Source organism: Bombina bombina, chromosome 6, assembly GCF_027579735.1.
Source record: "Bombina bombina isolate aBomBom1 chromosome 6, aBomBom1.pri, whole genome shotgun sequence".
In the NCBI taxonomy this organism is placed as follows: domain Eukaryota; kingdom Metazoa; phylum Chordata; class Amphibia; order Anura; family Bombinatoridae; genus Bombina; species Bombina bombina.
Window position 1 is genome coordinate 683,005,568 of NC_069504.1, and position 27,563 is coordinate 683,033,130.

Sequence of the window (27,563 nt, forward strand, 5' to 3'; positions counted from 1 at the left end):
TGTCCGGTCCACGGCGTCATCCTTACTTGTGGGAACCAATACCAAAGCTTTAGGACACGGATGATGGGAGGGAGCAAATCAGGTCACCTAGATGGAAGGCACCACGGCTTGCAAAACCTTTCTCCCAAAAATAGCCTCAGAAGAAGCAAAAGTATCAAATTTGTAAAATTTGGTAAAAGTGTGCAGTGAAGACCAAGTCGCTGCCTTACATATCTGATCAACAGAAGCCTCGTTCTTGAAGGCCCATGTGGAAGCCACAGCCCTAGTGGAGTGAGCTGTGATTCTTTCAGGAGGCTGCCGTCCGGCAGTCTCATAAGCCAATCGGATGATGCTTTTAAGCCAAAAAGAGAGAGAGGTAGAAGTTGCTTTTTGACCTCTCCTTTTACCAGAATAAACAACAAACAAAGAAGATGTTTGTCTGAAATCCTTTGTAGCCTCTAAATAGAATTTTAGAGCACGAACTACATCCAAATTGTGTAACAAACGTTCCTTCTTTGAAACTGGATTCGGACACAAAGAAGGCACAACTATCTCCTGGTTAATGTTTTTGTTAGAAACAACTTTCGGAAGAAAACCAGGTTTAGTACGCAAAACCACCTTATCTGCATGGAACACCAGATAAGGAGGAGAACACTGCAGAGCAGATAACTCTGAAACTCTTCTAGCAGAAGAAATTGCAACCAAAAACAAAACTTTCCAAGATAGTAACTTAATATACGGAATGTAAGGGTTCAAACGGAACCCCTTGAAGAACTGAAAGAACTAAATTGAGACTCCAAGGAGGAGTCAAAGGTTTGTAAACAGGCTTGATTCTAACCAGAGCCTGAACAAAAGCTTGAACATCTGGCACAGCCGCCAGTTTTTTGTGAAGTAAAACAGATAAAGCAGAAATCTGTCCCTTCAAAGAACTTGCAGATAATCCTTTCTCCAAACCCTCCTGTAGAAAGGATAGAATCTTAGGAATTTTTATCTTGTTCCATGGGAATCCTTTAGATTCACACCAACAAATATATTTTTTCCATATTTTATGGTAAATTTTCCTAGTTACAGGCTTTCTAGCCTGAACAAGAGTATCAATGACAGAATCTGAAAACCCACGCTTTGATAAAATCAAGCGTTCAATCTCCAAGCAGTCAGTTGGAGTGAAGTCAGATTCGGATGTTCGAATGGACCTTGAACAAGAAGGTCCGGTCTCAAAGGTAGCTTCCATGGTGGAGCCGATGACATATTCACCAGGTCTGCATACCAAGTTCTGCGTGGCCACGCAGGAGCTATCAAGATCACCGAAGCCCTCTCCTGATTGATCCTGGCTACCAGCCTGGGAATGAGAGGGAACGGTGGGAATACATAAGCTAGGTTGAAGGTCCAAGGCGCTATCAGTGCATCTACTAGAGTCGCCCTGGGATCCCTGGATCTGGACCCGTAGCAAGGAACCTTGAAGTTCTGACGAGACGCCATCAGGTCCATGTCTGGAATGCCCCATAATTGAGTTATTTGGGCAAAGATTTCCAGATGGAGTTCCCACTCCCCCGGATGGAAAGTCTGACGACTCAGAAAATCCGCTTCCCAATTTTCCACTCCTGGGATGTGGATTGCAGACAAGTGGCAGGAGTGATTCTCCGCCCATTGAATTATTTTGGTCACTTCCTCCATCGCCAGGGAACTCCTTGTTCCCCCCTGATGGTTGATATATGCAACAGTCGTCATGTTGTCTGATAGAAACCTTATGAATTTGGCCTTTGCTAGTTGAGGCCAAGCTTTGAGAGCATTGAATATCGCTCGCAGTTCCAGAATGTTTATCGGGAGAAGAGATTCTTCCCGAGACCATAGACCCTGAGCTTTCAGGGGTTCCCAGACCGCGCCCCAGCCCACCAGACTGGCGTCGGTCGTGACAATGACCCACTCTGGTCTGCGGAAGCTCATTCCCTGTGACAGGTTGTCCAGGTTCAGCCACCAACGGAGTGAATCTCTGGTTCTTTGATCTACTTGGATCGTCGGAGACAAGTCTGTATAATCCCCATTCCACTGTCTGAGCATGCACAGTTGTAATGGTCTTAGATGAATTCGTGCAAAAGGAACTATGTCCATTGCCGCAACCATCAAACCTATTACTTCCATGCACTGCGCTATGGAAGGAAGAAGAACAGAATGAAGTACTTGACAAGAGCTTAGAAGTTTTGATTTTCTGGCCTCTGTCAGAAAAATCTTCATTTCTAAGGAGTCTATTATTGTTCCCAAGAAGGGAACTCTTGTTGACGGGGACAGAGAACTTTTTTCTATGTTCACTTTCCACCCGTGAGATCTGAGAAAGGCTAGGACAATGTCCGTATGAGCCTTTGCTTTTGACAGAGACGACGCTTGAATCAGTATGTCGTCCAAGTAAGGTACTACTGCAATGCCCCTTGGTCTTAGCACCGCTAGAAGGGACCCTAGTACCTTTGTGAAAATCCTTGGAGCAGTGGCTAATCCGAACGGAAGTGCCACAAACTGGTAATGCTTGTCCAGAAAGGCGAACCTTAGGAACCGATGATGTTCCTTGTGGATAGGAATATGTAGATACGCATCCTTTAAATCCACCGTGGTCATGAATTGACCTTCCTGGATGGTAGGAAGAATTGTTCGAATGGTTTCCATCTTGAACGATGGAACCCTGAGAAATTTGTTTAGAATCTTGAGATCTAAAATTGGTCTGAATGTTCATTCTTTTTTGGGAACTATGAACAGATTGGAGTAAAACCCCATCCCTTGTTCTCCTAATGGAACAGGATGAATCACTCCCATTCTTAACAGGTCTTCTACACAATGTAAGAATGCCTGTCTTTTTATTTGGTTTGAAGACAATTGAGACCTGTGGAACCTCCCCCTTGGGGGTAGTTCCTTGAATTCCAGGAGATAAACTTGAGAAACTATTTCTAGCGCCCAAGGATCCTGAACATCTCTTGCCCAAGCCTGAGCAAAGAGAGAGAGTCTGCCCCCCACCAGATCCGGTCCCGAATCGGGGGCCAACACTTCATGCTGTTTTAGTAGCAGTGGCAGGTTTCTTGGCCTGCTTACCCTTGTTCCAGCCTTGCATCGGTCTCCAGGCTGGTTTGGTTTGAGAACTATTACCCTCTTGCTTAGAGGGTGTAGAATTTGAGGCTGGTCCATTTCTGCGAAAGGGACGAAAATTTGGCTTATTTTTAGCCTTAAAAGACCTATCCTGAGGAAGGGCGTGGCCCTTTCCCCCAGTGATGTCTGAAATAATCTCTTTCAAGTCAGGGCCAAACAGCGTTTTACCTTTGAAAGGGATGTTAAGCAATTTGTTCTTGGAGGACACATCCGCTGACCAAGACTTTAGCCAAAGCGCTCTGCGCGCCACAATAGCAAAACCTGAATTTTTCGCCGCTAATCTAGCTAATTGCAAAGTGGCGTCTAAGATAAAAGAGTTAGCCAATTTAAGTGCTTGAACTCTGTCCATAACCTCCTCATATGAAGAGTCTTTATTGAGCGACTTTTCTAGTTCTTCGAACCAGAAACACGCTGCTGTAGTGACAGGAACAATGCATGAAATTGGTTGTAGAAGGTAACCTTGCTGAACAAACATCTTTTTAAGCAAACCCTCTAATTTTTTATCCATAGGATCTTTGAAAGCACAACTATCTTCTAGAGGGATAGTAGTGCGTTTGTTTAGAGTAGAAACCGCCCCCTCGACCTTGGGGACTGTCTGCCATAAGTCCTTTCTGGGGTCGACCATAGGAAATAATTTTTTAAATATAGGGGGAGGAACAAAAGGTATGCCGGGCCTTTCCCATTCCTTATTTACAATGTCCGCCACCCGCTTGGGTATAGGAAAAGCATCGGGGGGCACCGGGACCTCTAGGAACTTGTCCATCTTACATAACTTCTCTGGAATGACCAAATTGTCACAATCATCCAGAGTAGATAACACCTCCTTAAGCAGAGCGCGGAGATGTTCTAATTTAAATTTAAAAGTAATAACATCAGGTTCAGCTTGTTGAGAAATTTTTCCTGAATCTGAAATTTCTCCCTCAGACAAAACCTCCCTCCTGGCCCCTTCAGATTGGTGTGAGGGTATGTCAGAACCATTATCATCAGCGTCCTCATGCTCTTCAGTATCTAAAACAGAGCAATCGCGCTTTCTCTGATAAGTGGGCATTTTGGACAAAATGTTTTTAATAGAATTATCCATTACAGCCGTTAATTGTTGCATAGTAAGAAGGATTGGCGCACTAGATGTACTAGGGGCCTCTTGTGTGGGCAAGACTGGTGTAGACACAGAAGGGGATGATGCAGTACCATGCTTACTCCCCTCGCTTGAGGAATCATTTTGGGCAACATCATTATCAGTGGCATCATTGTCCCTACTTTGTTTGGACACTATGTCACATTCATCACATATATTTAAATGGGGAGGAACCTTGGCTTCCAAACATACAGAACATCGTCTATCTGATGGTTCAGACATGTTAACAGGCATAAACTTGATAACAAAGCACAAAAAACGTTTTAAAATAAAACCGTTACTGTCACTTTAAATTTTAAACTGAACACACTTTATTACTGAATATGTGAAAAAGTATGAAGGAATTGTTCAAAATTCACCAAAATTTCACCACAGTGTCTTAAAGCATTAAAAGTATTGCACACCAAATTTGAAAGCTTTAACTCTTAAAATAACGGAACCGGAGCCGTTTTTACATTTAACCCCTATACAGTCCCTGGTATCTGTTTTGCTGAGACCCAACCAAGCCCAGAGGGGAATACGATACCAAATGACGCCTTCAATAAGCTTTTTCAGTGGTTCTTAGCTCCTCACACATGCATCTGCATGCCTTGCTTTCCAAAAACAACTGCGCATTAGTGGCGCGAAAATGAGGCTCTGCCTATGACTAGAAAAGGCCCCCAGTGAAAAAGGTGTCCAATACAGTGCCTGCCGTTTTTTTAATACATCCCCAAGATTAAAAGAACTATTTATAGTTATAATCCACTAAATATACTTATAAAGTAATCGTTTTAGCCCAGAAAAATGTCTACCAGTCTTTAAAGCCCTTGTGAAGCCCTTTATTCTTATACTAAACTAAGAAAATGGCTTACCGGTTCCCATAGGGAAAATGACAGCTTCCAGCATTACCAAGTCTTGTTAGAAATGTGTCATACCTCAAGCAGCAAAAGTCTGCCCACTGTTTCCCCCAACTGAAGTTAATTCATCTCAACAGTCCTGTGTGGAAACAGCCATCGATTTTAGTAACGGTTGCAAAAATCATTTTCCTCTTACAAACAGAAATCTTCATCTCTTTTCTGTTTCAGAGTAAATAGTACATACCAGCACTATTTTAAAATAACAAACTCTTGATTGAAGAATAAAAACTACATTTAAACACCAAAAAACTCTTAGCCATCTCCGTGGAGATGTTGCCTGTGCAACGGCAAAGAGAATGACTGGGGTAGGCGGAGCCTAGGAGGGATCATGTGACCAGCTTTGCTGGGCTCTTTGCCATTTCCTGTTGGGGAAGAGAATATCCCACAAGTAAGGATGACGCCGTGGACCGGACACACCTATGTTGGAGAAAGAAAATTTTTGGGTACAGTGTTCCTTTAACTAAAGCAAGATCTGAAGTAAAGACCTATTTGCCAGAGGAACACCAAAATAAAACTCTATATAAGAAACAGCAATACTATGAATATAGTGAAAAAGCAGACAAAATGTTGAGATTCACAAATATATGCTAGAAGATGTGGAATCCTCCCACGCCTTAATATTTATTAAAATATTATCATATGTATAGTCTTTACCATTAAATCGGTAGTGTGCTGCGGGATAGCAAAAAGACATATCAGATGGAATATGGAAGAAAAGAAGACGCATTGGATGGAATATAGAAGAAAAGAAGACGCATCGGACAGAAGATGGAAAAAGAATATAGACCCAGAGGAGCGCCGCCATGGACCCGCAGCTACCCCTCTAAGGAGTCTGATTCAAGTTGCTGAGTAGAAACTTTGAGGTTTAGCGTTAAGGTTTTATTTTTGATTTTGATTTTTTGTGGGGGGCAGTTTTTTTTTAGGATAGGGTTTTTATTTGGCTAAAGAGCTAAAACACATGCTCTTTTCAGAGAATTTGTTACGATTCGATTGTATTTTTTATTCGTTTTTTTTTTTTTTAGTATAGGAGTTTTTTACTTTGCAAAATATATTAATCACTTATGCCCTTATCAGGGCATTTATTACCTTAATTTGTTCTTTTTTAGGATAGGGTTATTAGATATGTTTTTTTTAGATTAGGATTTTTTTAGAGGCAAAAGAGCTGTGATTACTTCAACTAGGGCATGTTTCAAATATGCCCTTTTCAGGGTTTTAGTAGAGTTTTTTCTAAGGGGACTCTAGTTTTAGTATAGGGCTTTTATTGGTAGTGTTTTTTTATATTAGTTAAAAAAAAGTTTTCAATAGTAGTGTTTTGTTATTTTTTGTAATTTAGTGGGTATTGGGTTAGGGGTCTTGGGGTGTTAGCTATTAGAGGGTTAAGTAGTTTAGGGGTAGTTTGTGATGGGGCATTGTGGTGGTTAGGAGGTTAATAGGTTAGGGGGTAGTTTGCCATGGGGTAATGGCAGTTTAGGAGTTAGGTAGAGTAGGGAGTTATTGCGGTAGGGTTATTGGTAGTTTAGGTTTTAAATATAGTAGGGAGTTTATTGCGGTGAGGGATGTGACGGTTTAAGGGTTAAGTAGAGTAGGGAATTTATTGCAGTGGGGGATGAGGGGGTTTTGGGGTTGAGTAGAGTTTATTGCAGTGGAGGTATGGAGTGTGGAGTTATTGCAGTTTAGGAGTTAATACAAAATTGGGCTAATAGTGACGGGGGTTATGGTGGATTAGGGGTTATTCATGTATGCTGAGGTATGTTTACTTTGTTTTGTGATATCTTTAAAAGAGATCCTTTACCTTACATCGTCAATGTAGGTGGCGATGCTGCTTGGAATATATTGCCAGCATCGCCACCCATTGTGACGTATAGTAAAATGGCCCTTGTTAATGCTGCATTTAAACACTGATGTCAGCTACTTGGAATATTTTGCCCGCTTTCCCGACATGGTGACGAACCCCTTTTGAATATCTTGCTGCCTCCTGGAACTTCCGCTCATCGGGGCCTAAGCATTTATATGGTTTACATTTAGAAAATATTTTGGTTCGAGTACCTTTAAGAAGGGAATCCCCTATTTCAGCCCTTTCTTAATGGAATTTAGAAACTAAACTTTTTTCAGGAGATGAGTTTAAAAGCTACTGTTTTTAAATAATGAGCTCATGTATAAGGTAATGCAGTCTTTTTTTCTAGTTGCCTTTGCATGTAGTATATGGGGATGGAGCAAATAATTTAAATATTCAATAAAAAAATAGCTTTTTTAATTTAACTTTTAATATGAAATACAGCTAAGATAAATTAGATCAGCTACATGAATTAAAAGATAAACTAAAAGGAATAAAAGGTAGCAAGATCAATATTGGCTTATTTAGTACATCCCTTCAGTAATAGACAACAAGTCTAACCAGGAATTTCTAAAATCTTCTGCTGATATACAGTATTGTAAAAAAGTCTCCAATCAAGATTAGCTGTCCCGAGTCTCCCCTCTCCTTGCTAGGAATTGTAGTTATTCCCTTGGAATCCCCTAATAAGTAGCATAAAGTCTATGTGCACTAGGGATATAAGACACACTGGCTTAGACTATTATACTATAAAAAGCACTAGTGAGAGTGAGGATAACAAAAAGATAAAAGGCAAAAATGAGATGAAGAGAAAGAGGGGGAGACGGAAAGTCACCATCTGAAACCACTGTCTATTGTGCTGCAGACGGACAAGTGTTACCTCTAGTCTGGTAAAGTTTGCCTACTATCTGCTTCCAGTCATACTTTATTGAAGTGAAATTGTACTGCCTTGTTTGTCTTAGGGCTTGATTTATCAAGCCGTTCGCCGCATTACGACTGCAGGTTCTCACAAGAGTATTCATCAAACCGCTACTTCCTATCCTCTTCTCCATCTCTACGGTCCCGTCCGACTGGGGAGATTGACAGCTCCTGCCCGCGTGTGATTGGCTGTGCGTGGGCAGGGGGCAGTGTTGCACAAGAGAGCAAACTAGCGCTCTTGTGCAATGCTGAATTCTGCCGATGGAATTCTGCCCGCCAGAGGCGAGCTGCGGTGGACAGGGGCGCAAATATGTACGCCCATGTCCGGCGTCGCTTGATAAATCGGGCCCTTAATTTACCCATATTCCCCTGAGCAGATCAATTCAGAGGTTCTATCAATCTACATCCTTTTTGGTATTCCATGACCTAACTATAACTAAGCACCATGTAATATGATTTGATACAACTGGTTGCGTACTTTACAGGCTTGGCTTGGGCTTTGATTCAAGTTCTTTTTATCCTCAAGATATAATTTATGTAATAAAACATACAAATTATGCAAGTGTAAAAAAACCAGTTTGGCCCCTAATAGGGTAGAAGAAATAGCGTTAATGAGTTGGGCAGCAAAATATATCTGTCACTCAATATCTAGTCTGACTCTAGTGAACAATAGTAGAGAACAGAACAGTAAAACACAAATAATTATTTTGTGATGGTTTATAAAATGTATCTTGTCTGGATTTTATTCTTGTTAAATGTCACACAGTCTGGGGCATAGGTGACAACACTTACACGTCTTGCATCTTAATAATAATATTTTTTTTTTTTAAAAACTCTTCCCCTGTAATACATTTCAAGTACAGAGTCAGAATACAATGTACCAATATATTAATCTTAAACATTTATTCAGCAGCTATTACAAGAGAAGTGTCATCAAGTGAATTAAGCATTTCAATTGTTAATGACATTTTTAAATATCAAGTTCTAAAATGCATGTTAAAAGATAAACGGCATAAAAATGTGCTGAATTATTGTGAGTAGTCTGTAACCTTTAAAGTCTATATTTTACCTTATGTTTCTCATGGTTTAAATCAGCCCATTCAGTGTCACCAAATCCAATACAACAGTTTTAGCAGCATAGCAAGATGAATATAACAGCCATGAAGTAAATTTACTCCCATAACTCCACTTCCAGAATACGCAAATGAATAGAATTTACAGCATGCTTAATCTGACCCTAACCACTGACCCCCCACCAAAAGCTAGTCACATTAGAGACAAACTAATGACAGGGAATTTCCAAGACTAACATAAATAAAGACCAACATTGTTCACCATATAAAAGAAAACTCATCCATCTTCTTCATTAAAAGTGGTATGTTTTATAACTACAACAACTAATAAAAGCAGACACTACCTTATTAACCACCTTCTTAGACTGCTCAACCAGTCTATAACCCACATATCTTTGAGACTAAAACTTGTTTCTGTAAAAATCAGGAAATAAAGCTAAAAACCTCTTCAACAGTTCATTTCACAATTCAAACAAGCTTCTTCTTAGAAAAAAAAACACAAATCATTACATTAAATGCATTGATAGCAAATAAGGAGTGAAGATGGCCTGGCATATTCACACTAGTCTGAAAATGTATGTCTGGGGTTTGCCCTGTCTCTCGTTCAGAGAGGGATTGCCTGGTATTAGGCTCTAGACCAGGGGTATCAAGCTTGATGTATCTAGGAGCCACTGACAAAGTATTTTTCTCCCGTGGGGGGCGTTTAAACAGAGTGAGTGCTCTGGAACAGGATATACTAGGAACTGGAAGTGACATTTACCGTCACATATGGCCAAAGGGCCTGTACTTTGAGACCACAGCGCCAGTCTGTACATTTTAGTCAGGACCAGACCGATACACTGAAGGAAAGTTATTTTTGTTGTTTTCTGTGGAAGAAGAATGCTGGGCAAAAAGAGGCTGCTCTTGGGGTGGTAACTAACTATAGAACAAGCTATTACGCTACTGTTTGTTCCCTGGTTTGAGCACTTCGCTCTTTTTGAGTACTGAAAGACACTTTTGCAGTAGCCTGGCTACCCTCAATGGCTAGTGCACCAAGGTAAATTTGACTTATTTAATAGCATTTCAACCAAACCTATTTACTATAGCGCTTATTGATAGAAGAACTGTGTAATTTAACAAAGCAGGAGATACTCTAAACTGTAACATCATTTTTTCCCTATTGGGAAACAAAAACGGTAATAACAAAAACTAGAACCAATACCTGTAAATTCTGATGCTATTCAGTAACAGACTCTTGGTTGTTTGTGTAGGACACATTAATCTATCACTGCAGTAAATATAATCTATCAATAACAATAGAATATATCAAAATTTCTTCTGATTACATTAAGATCATATTTAGTTATTTTGAAAATTTTCTAGATTGGCTCTTAGAGTGATATTTTTAGTTTGTATTATAATAACTTTTCAACACAGTATTATTTGTACTTATTCGGGATAGGAAGAAATGCTTTGAGCAATGAACCATTTTATCTTCTGATTAACATTCTTTGTATTCTTATTAGCTTTTAGTGTGATTAAAAACATTCATTCATTTTAATGGATAACTTGAAAAAGCCACATCAGTCAATGAAACATTTAACAGAGCATATTATAAAAATGATACAAAATATTTCTTTATGGTATATTCTTTGAGAAGTTTATAAAATATACTTTAAAGGGACGTTAAATAAGTCAATTGTGTCTAGGGCTGCTAGTTTCGACCATGGACCAGCACCTCTAAAATACCGCTAGTTGCAGATATGAAAGTGTACTTAGCCACTGATTGAGTTGCCTCATTGACAAGAAAGCAAGTGGAAGATCATATACCTAAATGTATTATTGTCAGTTTGCGTGGCAACGTTTCCTTGACAAAAAAAAATGGGATCACAGAGATTTTTTATTGAAGGTTAAACTTTTCCTCTTCTTCCATGTTATCAATCAATAAATGTGTAAGCTCAAACATTGCCAATAGGCCTTCTGTATTAAATGACCATTAAACACAGTATAATTGCATACTAACACGTGCCTAATACAAAGACAATGCAATAGCACTTTGAATTTTTCTGAGCAGTACATTTTTTTCTGACAAATTTCAAAATTTCCTTCACTTTGCCAGCCCCCTCTATTATGTGTCAAGCATCAGCCAATCACAGACTCATATATGTATACTCTATGAGAATTCTTACACATGCTCTGTAGGAGCTGGTGCCTCAGAAAGTTAGCGTTTAAAAAGACTGCACAAATTTGATTGTGGAAATAATTTTAAAATGCTCTAAAAAATGCATACTCCCCATCTAAACTATGAATGTTTACTTTTGACGTTAGTGTTCCTTTAAAAAAAAAGGTAAAAGCTGATTTTTTTTTTATTGATTTTTTTTTATACACAGTTATATAAATTACAGTGCTCTCTAAACTGCACATTACATTTTTTGCATGTAAACAATGTTTTAAAAGGTTTATGTTTTTAAATGAATTTTGCAAAAAGCTGGTCTTTGTTAGTCTGTTATATATTTGTTATAGTGTAATAAAATGGATAGTTATCCACATTTCTTTTTAAGAAAAGAAAAAAAAAAGTAATTCTCTCATAGCTTTTAAACAGCATAATGTTAATTGGAAAGCTATGTAACATGATTTGTACAGGTTTTAGCAGGTTTATTTGCACTCCTTCCATTTCATAAGAAATACTAGTTTGTGTGTTTTCCTAATTTATTTTTTCTTAAATTTGAACAGAGAAAATAAATCAGACACTTTAAATAGAAACTCCTTACCACAGAAATGTCCATTCAGTAGTTTTGTTCATTGCCGAATGTGGAAGTAGGAGGCTGCTTTCGGTATTCTACTCTTTTCAAAACCAAATCTCCTCTAGTGCAAATGAAACACACTTAGATCTGGGCAAATACAGATATTAGTGTGTTTTACTTGCACAAGAGGATATTCGGCTCTGAAAATAGACAAATTCTTGTTTAAAGTGCTGCCATTTAGTACTCCAGACACGTGCACGCTACTCAGTGTACAACCCTGCTTTATAAAATTGTAGGCTCTATTTGAATCATGAAAGAAAAAAAAAATTAGGCTTCATGTCCCTTAAAGTTTTTTGGAAGATTACACTAGAGGTGGACTTTGAAAAGCCAGTGTTTGCAGACCACTGTGTATGTTAATGGGTAAGAATAAGTTGCTGTGTTTTTACTAGATTCTCAGTCTTGGAGAGCATACCCCAGATTAGCTCTATACAGTTCTGAAAAAAATGCTTACACTTAGTTTTAGCTAGAAGAGGCAAACTTTATATAGCTCCAAGAATGTTTAACCTAGAATATTTCTTCAATACTAAACTGATAATATTAATATAAAATTGTGCAATAATATATATATATATATATATATATATATATAGTTTGCTTGTTTTTTTTTACAGAAAGAAATATAATTTAAAAAAGAAAGTGTACAGGCTTGTCTTCTGTAATTATACAAAGCCATATTCTTTTATACCTAGGATGATTATTATTTCACACAAATTAATCTTTTTCTCCTAAACAACGCAATTTTTATTTCTTTGAGATGCAATCCCTTAAGAAATAATATTATGCAAACATGAAAATCCATCACTACTCAGAATCTAAATACCCTGGAGGCCATAAGATTTCATCTATACTCCATAGATGAACGTAAGGTTAGCCCATGAATAATTAATCATTTCCAGGTAATCAGCCACAGTGATTGTATCAGCTGATTAGAATAATTTTATTTTATCTTTTTAATATGGTGATGGAGTTGTAATGTGGGAAACATGACAGGAACAAATGAATAACTGAAGAGATACATAAAAAAAGGTTGTTCTAAAAGATCAAGAATTTGAAGGACAATGGAAGTCTATCTCCTACAATTCAGATAATAAAACAACATTTACTCATTTCAATAAAAAGTAAATTAGAAAGTTGCTTAAAACGAAATGCTCTATCTGAATCATGAAAGAAAAAAAACAAAATTTATTCTTACCTGTTAAATTAATTTCTTTCCGGATATGGTGAGTCCACAACATCCTCAATTACTAGTGGGAATATCACTCCTGGCCAGCAGAAGGAGGCAAAGAGCACCCAGCAAAGCTGTTAAGTATCACTCCCCTTCCTACAAACCCCAGTCATTCGACCGAAGGAAAATAGAAAAAGGAATAACACAAGGTGTAGAGGTGCTGAGGTTTAGACACAAATAACTGTCTTGATAAAAGGGTGGGGTCGTGGATTTACCATATCCGGAAAGAAAGATATTTATCAGGTAAGCATAAATTTTGTTTTCTTTCCTAAGATATGGTAAGTCCAGAACGTCCTCAATTACTAGTGGGAACCAATACCCAAGCTAGAGGACACGGAATGAAAAGGGAGGGAGAACAAGACAGGCAGACCTAAACAGAAGGCAACACCGCTTGAAGAACCTTTCTCCCAAAAGAAGCCTCGGCCGAGGCAAAAGTATCAAATTTGGAAAAAGTATGCAAAGAGGACCAGGTTGCAGTCTTGCAAATCTGTTTCACAGAAGCTTTATTTTTGAAAGCCCAAGAAGAGGAGATAGCCCTCGTGGAATGAGCCATCATTTTCTCAGAAGGCTGCTGTCCTGCAGTCTCATAAGAAAAACAAATTATACTTCTCAACCGGAAAAAAAGTGAAGTAGCAGTCACTTTCTGACCTTTACACTTACCAGAGAAACAAACAGGGCAGAGAACTGGCAAAAACAGAATTTATGCTTACCTGATAAATTACTTTCTCCAACGGTGTGTCCGGTCCACGGCGTCATCCTTACTTGTGGGATATTCTCTTCCCCAACAGGAAATGGCAAAGAGCCCAGCAAAGCTGGTCACATGATCCCTCCTAGGCTCCGCCTACCCCAGTCATTCGACCGACGTAAAGGAGGAATATGCATAGGAGAAATCATATGATACCGTGGTGACTGTAGTTAGAGAAAATAATTCATCAGACCTGATTAAAAAAACCAGGGCGGGCCGTGGACCGGACACACCGTTGGAGAAAGTAATTTATCAGGTAAGCATAAATTCTGTTTTCTCCAACATAGGTGTGTCCGGTCCACGGCGTCATCCTTACTTGTGGGAAACAATACCAAAGCTTTAGGACACGGATGATGGGAGGGAGTAAATCAGGTCACCTAGATGGAAGGCACCACGGCTTGCAAAACCTTTCTCCCAAAAATAGCCTCAGAAGAAGCAAAAGTATCAAATTTGTAAAATTTGGTAAAAGTGTGCAGTGAAGACCAAGTCGCTGCCTTACATATCTGATCAACAGAAGCCTCGTTCTTGAAGGCCCAAGTGGAAGCCACAGCCCTAGTGGAGTGAGCTGTGATTCTTTCAGGAGGCTGCCGTCCGGCAGTCTCATAAGCCAATCGGATGATGCTTTTAAGCCAAAAAGAGAGAGAGGTAGAAGTTGCTTTTTGACCTCTCCTTTTACCAGAATAAACAACAAACAAAGAAGATGTTTGTCTGAAATCCTTTGTAGCCTCTAAATAGAATTTTAGAGCACGAACTACATCCAAATTGTGTAACAAACGTTCCTTCTTTGAAACTGGATTCGGACACAAAGAAGGCACAACTATCTCCTGGTTAATGTTTTTGTTAGAAACAACTTTCGGAAGAAAACCAGGTTTAGTACGCAAAACCACCTTATCTGCATGGAACACCAGATAAGGAGGAGAACACTGCAGAGCAGATAACTCTGAAACTCTTCTAGCAGAAGAAATTGCAACCAAAAACAAAACTTTCCAAGATAATAACTTAATATCTACGGAATGTAAGGGTTCAAACGGAACCCCTTGAAGAACTGAAAGAACTAAATTGAGACTCCAAGGAGGAGTCAAAGGTTTGTAAACAGGCTTGATTCTAACCAGAGCCTGAACAAAAGCTTGAACATCTGGCACAGCCGCCAGCTTTTTGTGAAGTAAAACAGATAAAGCAGAAATCTGTCCCTTCAAAGAACTTGCAGATAATCCTTTCTCCAAACCCTCTTGTAGAAAGGATAGAATCTTAGGAATTTTTATCTTGTTCCATGGGAATCCTTTAGATTCACACCAACAGATATATTTTTTCCATATTTTATGGTAAATTTTCCTAGTTACAGGCTTTCTAGCCTGGATAAGAGTATCAATGACAGAATCTGAAAACCCACGCTTTGATAAAATCAAGCGTTCAATCTCCAAGCAGTCAGTTGGAGTGAAGCCAGATTCGGATGTTCGAATGGACCTTGAACAAGAAGGTCCTGTCTCAAAGGTAGCTTCCATGGTGGAGCCGATGACATATTCACCAGGTCTGCATACCAAGTTCTGCGTGGCCACGCAGGAGCTATCAAGATCACCGAAGCCCTCTCCTGATTGATCCTGGCTACCAGCCTGGGAATGAGAGGAAACGGTGGGAATACAAAAGCTAGGTTGAAGGTCCAAGGCGCTATCAGTGCATCTACTAGAGTCGCCTTGGGATCCCTGGATCTGGACCCGTAGCAAGGAACCTTGAAGTTCTGACGAGACGCCATCAGGTCCATGTCTGGAATGCCCCATAATTGAGTTATTTGGGCAAAGATTTCCGGATGGAGTTCCCACTCCCCCGGATGGAAAGTCTGACGACTCAGAAAATCCGCTTCCCAATTTTCCACTCCTGGGATGTGGATTGCAGACAAGTGGCAGGAGTGATTCTCCGCCCATTGAATTATTTTGGTCACCTCCTCCATCGCCAGGGAACTCCTTGTTCCCCCCTGATGGTTGATATATGCAACAGTCGTCATGTTGTCTGATTGAAACCTTATGAATTTGGCCTTTACTAGTTGAGGCCAAGCTTTGAGAGCATTGAATATCGCTCTCAGTTCCAAAATGTTTATCGGGAGAAGAGATTCTTCCCGAGACCATAGACCCTGAGCTTTCAGGGGTTCCCAGACCGCGCCCCAGCCCACCAGACTGGCGTCGGTCGTGACAATGACCCACTCTGGTCTGCGGAAGCTCATTCCCTGTGACAGGTTGTCCAGGTTCAGCCACCAACGGAGTGAATCTCTGGTTCTTTGATCTACTTGGATCGTCGGAGACAAGTCTGTATAATCCCCATTCCACTGTCTGAGCATGCACAGTTGTAATGGTCTTAGATGAATTCGTGCAAAAGGAACTATGTCCATTGCCGCAACCATCAAACCTATTACTTCCATGCACTGCGCTATGGAAGGAAGAAGAACAGAATGAAGTACTTGACAAGAGCTTAGAAGTTTTGATTTTCTGGCCTCTGTCAGAAAAATCTTCATTTCTAAGGAGTCTATTATTGTTCCCAAGAAGGGAACTCTTGTTGACGGGGACAGAGAACTTTTTCTATGTTCACTTTCCACCCGTGAGATCTGAGAAAGGCTAGGACAATGTCCGTATGAGCCTTTGCTTTTGACAGAGACGACGCTTGAATCAGTATGTCGTCCAAGTAAGGTACTACTGCAATGCCCCTTGGTCTTAGCACCGCTAGAAGGGACCCTAGTACCTTTGTGAAAATCCTTGGAGCAGTGGCTAATCCGAATGGAAGTGCCACAAACTGGTAATGCTTGTCCAGAAAGGCGAACCTTAGGAACCGATGATGTTCCCTGTGGATAGGAATATGTAGATACGCATCCTTTAAATCCACCGTGGTCATGAATTGACCTTCCTGGATGGTAGGAAGAATTGTTCGAATGGTTTCCATTTTGAACGATGGAACCCTGAGAAATTTGTTTAGAATCTTGAGATCTAAAATTGGTCTGAATGTTCCTTCTTTTTTGGGAACTATGAACAGATTGGAGTAAAACCACATCCCTTGTTCTCCTAATGGAACAGGATGAATCACTCCCATTCTTAACAGGTCTTCTATACAATGTAAGAATGCCTGTCTTTTTATTTGGTTTGAAGACAATTGAGACCTGTGGAACCTCCCCCTTGGGGGTAGTTCCTTGAATTCCAGGAGATAACCTTGAGAAACTATTTCTAGCGCCCAAGGATCCTGAACATCTCTTGCCCAAGCCTGAGCAAAGAGAGAGAGTCTGCCCCCCACCAGATCCGGTCCCGGATCGGGGGCCAACACTTCATGCTGTTTTAGTAGCAGTGGCAGGTTTCTTGGCCTGCTTACCCTTGTTCCAGCCTTGCATCGGTCTCCAGGCTGGTTTGGTTTGAGAACTATTACCCTCTTGCTTAGAGGGTGTAGAATTTGAGGCTGGTCCGTTTCTGCGAAAGGGACGAAAATTTGGCTTATTTTTAGCCTTAAAAGACCTATCCTGAGGAAGGGCGTGGCCCTTTCCCCCAGTGATGTCTGAAATAATCTCTTTCAAGTCAGGGCCAAACAGCGTTTTACCCTTGAAAGGGATGTTAAGCAATTTGTTCTTGGAGGACACATCCGCTGACCAAGACTTTAGCCAAAGCGCTCTTCGCGCCACAATAGCAAAACCTGAATTTTTCGCCGCTAATCTAGCTAATTGCAAAGTGGCGTCTAAGATAAAAGAGTTAGCCAATTTAAGTGCTTGAACTCTGTCCATAACCTCCTCATACGAAGATTCTTTATTGAGCGACTTTTCTAGTTCTTCGAACCAGAAACACGCTGCTGTAGTGACAGGAACAATGCATGAAATTGGTTGTAGAAGGTAACCTTGCTGAACAAACATCTTTTTAAGCAAACCCTCTAATTTTTTATCCATAGGATCTTTGAAAGCACAACTATCTTCTATAGGGATAGTAGTGCGTTTGTTTAGAGTAGAAACCGCCCCCTCGACCTTGGGGACTGTCTGCCATAAGTCCTTTCTGGGGTCGACCATAGGAAATAATTTCTTAAATATAGGGGGAGGAACAAAAGGTATGCCGGGCCTTTCCCATTCCTTATTTACAATGTCCGCCACCCGCTTGGGTATAGGAAAAGCATCGGGGGGCACCGGGACCTCTAGGAACTTGTCCATCTTACATAATTTCTCTGGAATGACCAAATTGTCACAATCATCCAGAGTAGATAACACCTCCTTAAGCAGAGCGCGGAGATGTTCTAATTTAAATTTAAAAGTAATAACATCAGGTTCAGCTTGTTGAGAAATTTTTCCTGAATCTGAAATTTCTCCCTCAGACAAAACCTCCCTCCTGGCCCCTTCAGATTGGTGTGAGGGTATGTCAGAACCATTATCATCAGCGTCCTCATGCTCTTCAGTATCTAAAACAGAGCAATCGCGCTTTCTCTGATAAGTGGGCATTTTGGACAAAATGTTTTTAATAGAATTATCCATTACAGCCGTTAATTGTTGCATAGTAAGAAGGATTGGCGCACTAGATGTACTAGGGGCCTCTTGTGTGGGCAAGACTGGTGTAGACACAGAAGGGGATGATGCAGTACCATGCTTACTCCCCTCGCTTGAGGAATCATCTTGGGCAACATCATTATCAGTGGCATCATTGTCCCTACTTTGTTTGGACACTATGTCACATTCATCACATATATTTAAATGGGGAGGAACCTTGGCTTTCAAACATACAGAACATCGTCTATCTGATGGTTCAGACATGTTAACAGGCATAAACTTGATAACAAAGCACAAAAAACGTTTTAAAATAAAACCGTTACTGTCACTTTAAATTTTAAACTGAACACACTTTAATTACTGAATATGTGAAAAAGTATGAAGGAATTGTTCAAAATTCACCAAAATTTCACCACAGTGTCTTAAAGCCTTAAAAGTATTGCACACCAAATTTGAAAGCTTTAACTCTTAAAATAACGGAACCGGAGCCGTTTTTACATTTAACCCCTATACAGTCCCAGGTATCTGCTTTGCTGAGACCCAACCAAGCCCAGAGGAGAATACGATACCAAATGACGCCTTCAATAAGCTTTTTCAGTGGTTCTTAGCTCCTCACACATGCATCTGCATGCCTTGCTTTCCAAAAACAACTGCGCATTAGTGGCGCGAAAATTAGGCTCTGCCTATGACTAGAAAAGGCCCCCAGTGAAAAAGGTGTCCAATACAGTGCCTGCCGTTTTTTTAATATATCCCCAAGATTAAAAGAACTATTTATAGTTATAATCCACTAAATATACTTATAAAGTAATCGTTTTAGCCCAGAAAAATGTCTACCAGTCTTTAAAGCCCTTGTGAAGCCCTTTATTCTTATACTAAACTAAGAAAATGGCTTACCGGTTCCCATAGGGAAAATGACAGCTTCCAGCATTACCAAGTCTTGTTAGAAATGTGTCATACCTCAAGCAGCAAAGTCTGCCCACTGTTTCCCCCAACTGAAGTTAATTCATCTCAACAGTCCTGTGTGGAAACAGCCATCGATTTTAGTAACGGTTGCTAAAATCATCTTCCTCTTACAAACAGAAATCTTCATCTCTTTTCTGTTTCAGAGTAAATAGTACATACCAGCACTATTTTAAAATAAACTCTTGATTGAAGAATAAAAACTACATTTAAACACCAAAAAACTCTTAACCATCTCCGTGGAGATGTTGCCTGTGCAACGGCAAAGAGAATGACTGGGGTAGGCGGAGCCTAGGAGGGATCATGTGACCAGCTTTGCTGGGCTCTTTGCCATTTCCTGTTGGGGAAGAGAATATCCCACAAGTAAGGATGACGCCGTGGACCGGACACACCTATGTTGGAGAAAATCTTAGAGCACGCACAACATCTAGGTTTTGCAACAAACGTTCCTTATGAGAAGAAGGATTAGGACATAGGGAAGGAACAACAATTTCCTGATTAATATTCCTATCTGAAACCACTTTAGGAAGAAAAACAAACTTAGTACGAAGAACCGCCTTATCAGCATGAAAAATAAGGCGAATCACACTGCAAGGCCGAGAGTTCCGAAACTCTCAGAGCAGAAGAAATAGCAAAAAGAAACAAACCCTTTCAAGATAATAACTTAATACCTATGGAATGTAAAGGCTCAAATGGAGCCTGCTGCAAAAAGAACAAGGTTATAGCTCCAAGGAAGAGTAACAGACTTAAACACAGGCCTGATTCTGACCAGGGCCTGACAAAAAGTTTGAACGTCTGGTACATCTGTCAGACGTATATATGTAACAGAATAGATAATGCAGAATACTGACCTTTCAGAGTACTGACCGACAATCCATTCTCCAGACCTTCCTGGAGAAAAGACAAAATCCTAGGAATCATGACCCTACTCCAAGATTAGCCCTTGTATTCACACCAATAAAAGTATTTACGCCATACCTTATGGTAAATCTTTCTAGAAACAGGTTTAAAAGCCTGAATCATTGTCTCAAAGACCGACTCAGAAAAACCACGCTTAGACAGAACTAAGCGTTCAATTTCCAAGCAGTCAGCTTCAGAGAAACAAAATTTGGGTGAAGGAATGGACCCGGAGTTACAAGGTCCTTCCTCAGAGGCAACCTCAAAGGTGAAAGAGATGAAATCTTTACTAGGTCTGCATACCAGATCCTGCGAGGCCACACAGGAGCTATAAGAATTACAGATGCTCTCTCCTGTTTGATACGAGCAAACAGGTATGCTTAACTGAAATCCCAAGGAACCGCCAGAGTATCTATCAGGGTGGCCTGTGGATATCTTGACCTTGAACCGTACCTTCGAAGCTTGGCGTTCTGCTGAGACGCAATCAGATCCAACTCGGGCATCCCCCTTCTGAGGGTTAACATGGAAAACACCTCCGGATGGAGAGTCCACTCCTCAGGATGAAATGTTTTTCTGCTCAGGAAAACCACTTCCCAGTTGTCCCCTCCTGGAATGTGGATGACAAACAGCAATTGTGAGCTTCCACCCACTGAACAATTGAGTCACCTCCTTCATGGCTAAGGAACTCAGAGTTCCTCCTTGGTGGTTGATGTAAACCACTGAGGTGATATAGACCAACTGGAACCTGATAAACCGGCTAAGGACAACTGAAGGCCAAGCCATCAGAGCATTGTAAATCGCTATCAACGCCAAGATGTTTATGGGGAGAGCAGACTCCTTCCGAGTCCATAGTCCTTGCGCCTTTAAAGAATCCCAGACTGCTCTCCAGCCCAGCAGGCTGGCGTCCGTGGTCACAATCACCCAGGAAGGTCTCCGGAAGCCTGTGCCCTGAGACAGATGCTCCTGAGAAAACCACCACGGGAGAGAGTCTCTTGACAACTGATCTAGATCTATCCTCTGATATAAATCTGAGTGGTCTCCGTTCCATTGTCTGAGCATGAATAACTGCAGAGCTCTCAAAGGGGATCTAGCAAAGGGATGATGTCCATGGAAGCAACCATGAGACCAATTACCTCCATACATTGAGCCACTGATGGCCGAACAGTAGACTGCAGAGAGAGGAAAGAAACTATGACTACTCTGTCAGAAATATTTTCAGATAGGGAATCTATTATAGTCCCTAAGAAAACTACCTTGTAGCAGGGAACTCTTTTCCAGGTTCAGTTTCCATCTGTGGAAAAAGTAAAAAAAGACAACAAGATCTCTGTATGAGAGTTTGCTTGTTGAACAGATGACGCCTGGACCAACATAACGTCCAGGTAGAGCACCACTACAATTCCACTAGCCCTGATCAATACCAAGAAAAAACCCCAGGCCTATTTGTCATCAGAAACTGACTTTCTTGGACCAAGGGAAGAATGGAACGTATAGTATCCATTTTAAAAGACGGTATTCTGAAAAACTTGTTTAGACGCCTCAGGTCTAGGATACGTCAGAAAGTTCCCTCTTTTTGGGAACCACAAACAGAGTTGAGTAGAATCCTAGACCCTGTTCCCTTAAAGGAAGAAACTATCACTCACAGGGAGGAAAGAACCTGAACACATTTCAAGAACACCTCTCTTAATCTAGACTGCAGATAATCTTGAGAGGTGGAACCTGCCCCTGGTGTAGGTCTTGAATACAAGACTGAACCCTGAGATACAATGATCACAGCGATCTGGGACATTTTGTTGCTTGATAAAATGAAAAAGCCTGCCCCCCACATGATCCGATCCCGGATCGGGGGTAAACCCTTCATGCTAATGTAGACAGCTGTGGGTTTCTTTGATTGTTTTCCCTTGTTCCAAGACTGATTGGGTCTCCAAGAAGACTTGGACTGTTCTTGCTTGGAAGAGGAAGATACAAAAGAAAGGAAACTTACTCTGACGTCTTTTTAAGTCTATACTTCTTAACTTGTGGTAGAAAAGACCCTTTTCTACCCGCAAAGTCAGAAATTATTTCTGCCAGACCAGGTCCAAACAAGGACCTACCTTGTAAGGAAACGCCAGAAGCTTAGACTTGGAGGTAACATCAGCTGACCAAGATTTCAGCCACAACAGCCAACGGGCTAGCACAGCAAAGCCAGATATCTTGGCTCCCAGTATATTTAGACAAGGCATCGCACCAAAAGGACGCTACGGACAACTTTCCAATAATCCGTGACTGCAATTGGTCTTAGAATCCATCACGTGACCGGGACGTCATGATCACGCCCCAAACTACCTACAAAGTGAACGTTGAATGCACGGCGGGCTTGGAGAAAAAGACAGGCAGATGGAGAAAGATCTTCTTTCGTATTTCGGTGAGTCTATCTGAACATTAACTTGATACAGTTATTGCACTTCCTCATATATCACCTAAGGAATCATCTACATTTACACGTTGAAAGAACTTTATACGCTGAAAGAGATTCACCTATTAGTGGTTGCTACAAACAAATCTACATCCCATATAAACAAATATTCCTCCCAAGGAATCATTTAAACTCTGAATGAGAGTTCTCTACTGAGGATTGCTACAGACAAGAGACTTGTATTGTGAGTCTGTATAATTTTTGTGTAATATCTGTATCTCATATTGGGTTTTGAATCATAAGAGTGCCAACCATATACAGACCTCTATGAGATAATACTATGAACTTTTTAGTTTAATCCACTGTTTTACCTTACTTTGGAATTTGAACTATTTAGTTCGATCTGCAGATCTCATCCCTCTACTCTGGAAATCTCAGCTTTTAAACATTACGCTTGCCTTTTAGTACTGTTCATTATTCATGTATTGAGTTATATGTATCGACTTTTATTATTGCACTTCAGGTATTGATTTTGATTATTGCATTTTAGGTATTGAATTTTAGGATTAGTAAACCTCCGGTGGTTATTTGAATTTTTTTTCACTTGATTGTTTTTAAGAGTTGATTGTAGACTAAATAAATTGTACTTTTGCTGTTATCCAGTAGCCTTTGCTTGGCGCTTCTCCTTTAACTCACCTTATCGCACCAAAAGGAAGCCGCACTTGAAAAAAAGCGGCAATACAAACTGCAGGTTTTCATTGAAAACCAAGATGATCAAATTGTATAGGGATCGTAGTTCTCTTAGCCAAAGAAGAAAAGTCCCCTTTTCAGCATGGGAATGAAGCGTGAAAAATGATTAAAATCGCACTTCATTCTCCAGCTGTAAATAAACCACCAGCAAGGTCTCTTGTAGCAACAACAAGACATATGAGTACAAATATTGGCGCTGCTTCCCTGATTCTAAAAAGAAAATGCATTGTAATATTGCCGCTCCGCGAGAGCTCTTAGAAAACTGAGGCTAGGCGACAAGGCGGTGACATGGCATCAACATGGGAATGCATGACAAGCCCCATAGACAAGCGCAGACAGAGCGCGCTCACATAACACTAACGGCTAGATTACGAGTTGTGCTTTAAGGTAAAAAAATCAGTGTTAACAGGTCCTAAAGCTGCTTTTTTACGCCCGCTGGTATTACGAGTCTTGCAAGTATAGGTGTACCGCACAATTTTTTGGCCTTACCGCAAATCAACTTACGTAAAATTCGTAAATGCTTTTTCTATGGGACTTCCATAGCGCCGGTATTACGAGTTTTTCCTGGGAGGCCAAAAAGTGAGCGGTACAGCCTATACTGAAAAGATTCCTAACGCATTTAAAAGTCAGTAGTTATGAGTTTTACGCTACAAAGCTGTAACATAAAACTCATAACTAAAGTGCTAAAAAGTACACTAACACCCATAAACTACCTATTAACCCCTAATTTGCCACTCCGGACATCGCCGCCACTATAATAAACATACTAACCCCTAAACCGCCGCCCTCCCGCCTCGCAAACACTAGTTAATTATTAACCCCTAATCTGCTGCCACCAACAGCGCCGCATTGGAACAGCCAATAGAATGCGAGCTCAATCCTATTGGCTGATTGGATCAGCCAATAGGATTGAAGTTCAATCCTATGGCTGATTGCATCAGCCAATAGGATTTTTTCAACCTTAATTCCGATTGGCTGATAGAATTCTATCAGCCAATCGGAATCTAAGGGATGTCATCTTGGATGACGTCATTTAAAAGGTACCTTCATTCATCAAGAAGACGTCGTTGGAAGAGGATGCTCCGCGCCGGATGTCTTGAAGATGGAGCCGCTCTGCACCGGATGGATGAAGATAGAAGATGCCGTCTGGATGAAGACTTCTGCCCATCTGGAGGACCACTTCTCCCCGTCTAGAGGACCACTTCTCCCCGTCTAGAGGACCACTTCTCCCCGTCTAGAGGACCACTTCTCCCCGTCTAGAGGACCACTTCTCCCCGTCTAGAGGACCACTTCTCCCCGTCTAGAGGACCACTTCTGCCCGTCTAGAGGACCACTTCTGCCCGTCTAGAGGACCACTTCTGCCCGTCTAGAGGACCACTTCTGCCTGTCTAGAGGAACACTTCTGCCCGTCTAGAGGAACACTTCTGCTGGCTTCGTTGAGGACATCTTGCCACTTGGATGAAGACTTCTCCCGGTAAGGGTGTATTGGGTAGGGTTTTTTTTAGGTTAGGGATTTGGGCTGCAATAGAGCTAAATGCCCTTTTAAGGGCAATGCCCATTCAAATAACCCTTTTCAGGGCAATGGGTAGCTATGGTTTTTTTAGTTAGGGTTTTATTTGGGGGTTGGTTGTGTGGGTGGTGGGTTTTACTGTTGGGGGGGTTGTTTGTATTTTTTTTTACAGGTAAAAGAGCCGATTTCTTTGGGGCAATGCCCCGCAAAAGGCCCTTTTAAGGGCTATTCGTAGTTTAGTTTTTATTTTGGGTGGGCTTTTTTTTTTTTTTTGATAGGGCTATTAGATTAGGTGTAATTAGTTTGAAGATCTTGTAATTTGTTTTTTATTTTCTGTAATTTAGTGTTTGTTTTCTTTGGTAATTTTGCTAATTTTATTTAATTTATTTAATTGTATTTAATGTAGGGAATTTATTTAATTGTAGTGTAGTGTTAGGTGTTATTGTAACTTAGGTTAGGTTTTATTTTACAGGTAAATTTGTATTTATTTTAGCTAAGTAGTTAGTAAATAACTATTAAGTAACTATTCTACCTAGTTAAAATAAATACAAACTTGCCTGTAAAATAAAAATAAAACTTAAGCTAGATACAATGTAATTATTAGTTATATTGTAGCTAGCTTAGGGTTTATTTTATAGGTAAGTATTTAGTTTTAAATAGGAATTATTTAGTTAATGATAGGAATTTTTCTTTAGATTTATTTAAATTATATTTAAGTTAGGGGGTGTTAGGGTTAGACATAGATTTAGGGGTTAATAAAAATAATACAGTGGGGGCGACAGATTAGGGGTTAATATGTAGATAGCTGGCGGCGATGTTAGGGGTGGCAGTGCCTGCATCCTGCCTAAAATATCCTTCTAAATGATATATATATGTCCCAGATATTGTTGCAGATGAAGACTCATAAGTGCAGGTCCCCAATACATAGAAGACAAAATTTACCTGCAGTCTAGCCTTCCGGTAGGAGGACAGCTTACATGGTATGAGAGGACACACACTCCTCGCAGAGACCTGTAGAAAAAAGAAAGAACAGAGTAAGCCTACTCTGGTTTTCTGTACCATGGGCAGCAAAGATTTTAGAAAAACGCAGCAAGCCCCCCCCCTACAAGTTCCTAACTGCTTTAAAGCCACCACTGCCCTACTGAAGACACCAAGGAGGATTACAGCTAGACCCAAAAAACTTGCTTGTAGCAAAAGAAATCCAATTTTCTTCAGACACCAGAACTTTACCTTCTCGATTGACAGAGGCAAAGAGAATGACTGGGGGAAGGGGAGTGATACTTAACAGATTTGCTGGGTGCTCTTTGCCTCCTCCTGCTGGCCAGGAGTGATATTCCTACTAGTAATTGAGGACTTTGTGGACTCACCATTTCTTAGGAAAGAAAAATGGGTTTAGTATCCCTTTAAATTACATTTTGGCATTTTCATCACCTGTTAAATCTGTTAAAAGATTATTTATTTTTTTTTATTCACAATTCACATTGTATTTGCTAAGTATTTACCGGTAAGTAAAAGAAAAAAAAAACAGCAACGTAAACATGACCAGAGTACTTGCTCCTTCGTACAATTGATTCTGCAATCTTAGGAAAAAAGGTAATAGCCATCATACAATACAGTATAAACTTGCTTCCTGAGTTACTTACAGTTTTCACCAGAGGTAAGTTGTCTCGCAGAGACCCTACCATTCCAATAAAAGAAACTACAAACATCAGAATTCCAAGGAGGAGGAGGATGACAGCCGGTGCCAGGAAGATGCCTTCAAGGGTTCTGTTCTTCTGTCTCTCATTTTCTGCATAAATCCCAATGCCCAGAATCAAGAGGCCTATAATCTGTAAAGTAAACAGGAAGTATAGTTATTTGATCATGCATAAAACATAAGGAGCATTAACAAAGAAAAGTCAGTTTAAGCAGGAAGAGGTACTGGGGGCATTTATCAACCTCTGGGACAACGTTTCCAATGCTGCCTGGTTTCAAGGTGAGCGAAATGCAACCCTGGCCCAAATCAATAATGTTACTAAACAAAAATGCAATATTCAGATCAATCCAGGATGATATTACTTCACCACCTCTGAGGTGCTGTATTACAACCACAGCTCCTTGACTTGTAGGCTTGGTAAGCCTGCACCACAATGACTCCAAACTACTTGCACAGCTTGACTCCATTACAATTAAACTTTAATCTAATGAATGTCAGAGCACCCTATCCTCCTGCATTATAAGGAATCGTCACAATTTGTCCGTGTCCCTTATGCTTCCCTTTTAATTTTTTCAGTTTTTGTTGAAGAATTCTGGGACCTGCCATAATCTGCCCTGGAATACTTATAGCTAAGACACAAATGCTCCCAGCCTGCCCACATCCCTTACCCCTGCCCCTACATCCACTGTCACCATCATGTATGAACAGGCTCTGCCTCAGCCACTCACTTATGACTTTAAATTATATAGAGTTGGGAGGTACACATGCACAAGAAATCCAGATCTGCTCCTGGTAGTAAAGAAAAACACACAGAAATACAGTTTAAGAAATACAGGGGTTGTTCGCAATCCATCGTTTGATAATTATTGTCATGTTAAAGGTTGTCAATGAGATGTTTTCTATGTTGACGCAATCACAATCAGCCATTTCCACTTTTTTCATTATGGTTTCAGTATATAATGGCCCTGTATGTACTATGCCAGTTCTGGGGTTTTTCTTATCACTATCTAAATTATTTATACTTGGGACAAATTTTCACCTATCAAATTCCACAGCTAAGAGAACCAGACAAATCCCATACAAGACTTTTTCACAGAATACCCCAAATGTTTTTTGAAAATAACATTGGCTTTGTGCATGGCCAAAACATAC

At 40.4% G+C, this 27,563-nt stretch overlaps 1 protein-coding gene across 1 annotated transcript in view; it reads right to left on the reverse strand.

Annotated features, from left to right (window-relative positions):
- Positions 1–27,106, reverse strand: part of LOC128664561 (tetraspanin-15-like) — a 473,765-nt gene extending 446,659 nt beyond the window's left edge. The window contains exons 1-2 of the mRNA XM_053719379.1: positions 27,080–27,106; positions 26,359–26,544 (exon numbers count right to left, since the gene is read on the reverse strand). Of these exons, the coding sequence (XP_053575354.1) occupies positions 26,359–26,544; positions 27,080–27,106 (213 nt within the window). The remainder of the gene's footprint in view (positions 1–26,358; positions 26,545–27,079) is intronic.
- Positions 27,107–27,563: the final 457 nt, after the last annotated feature.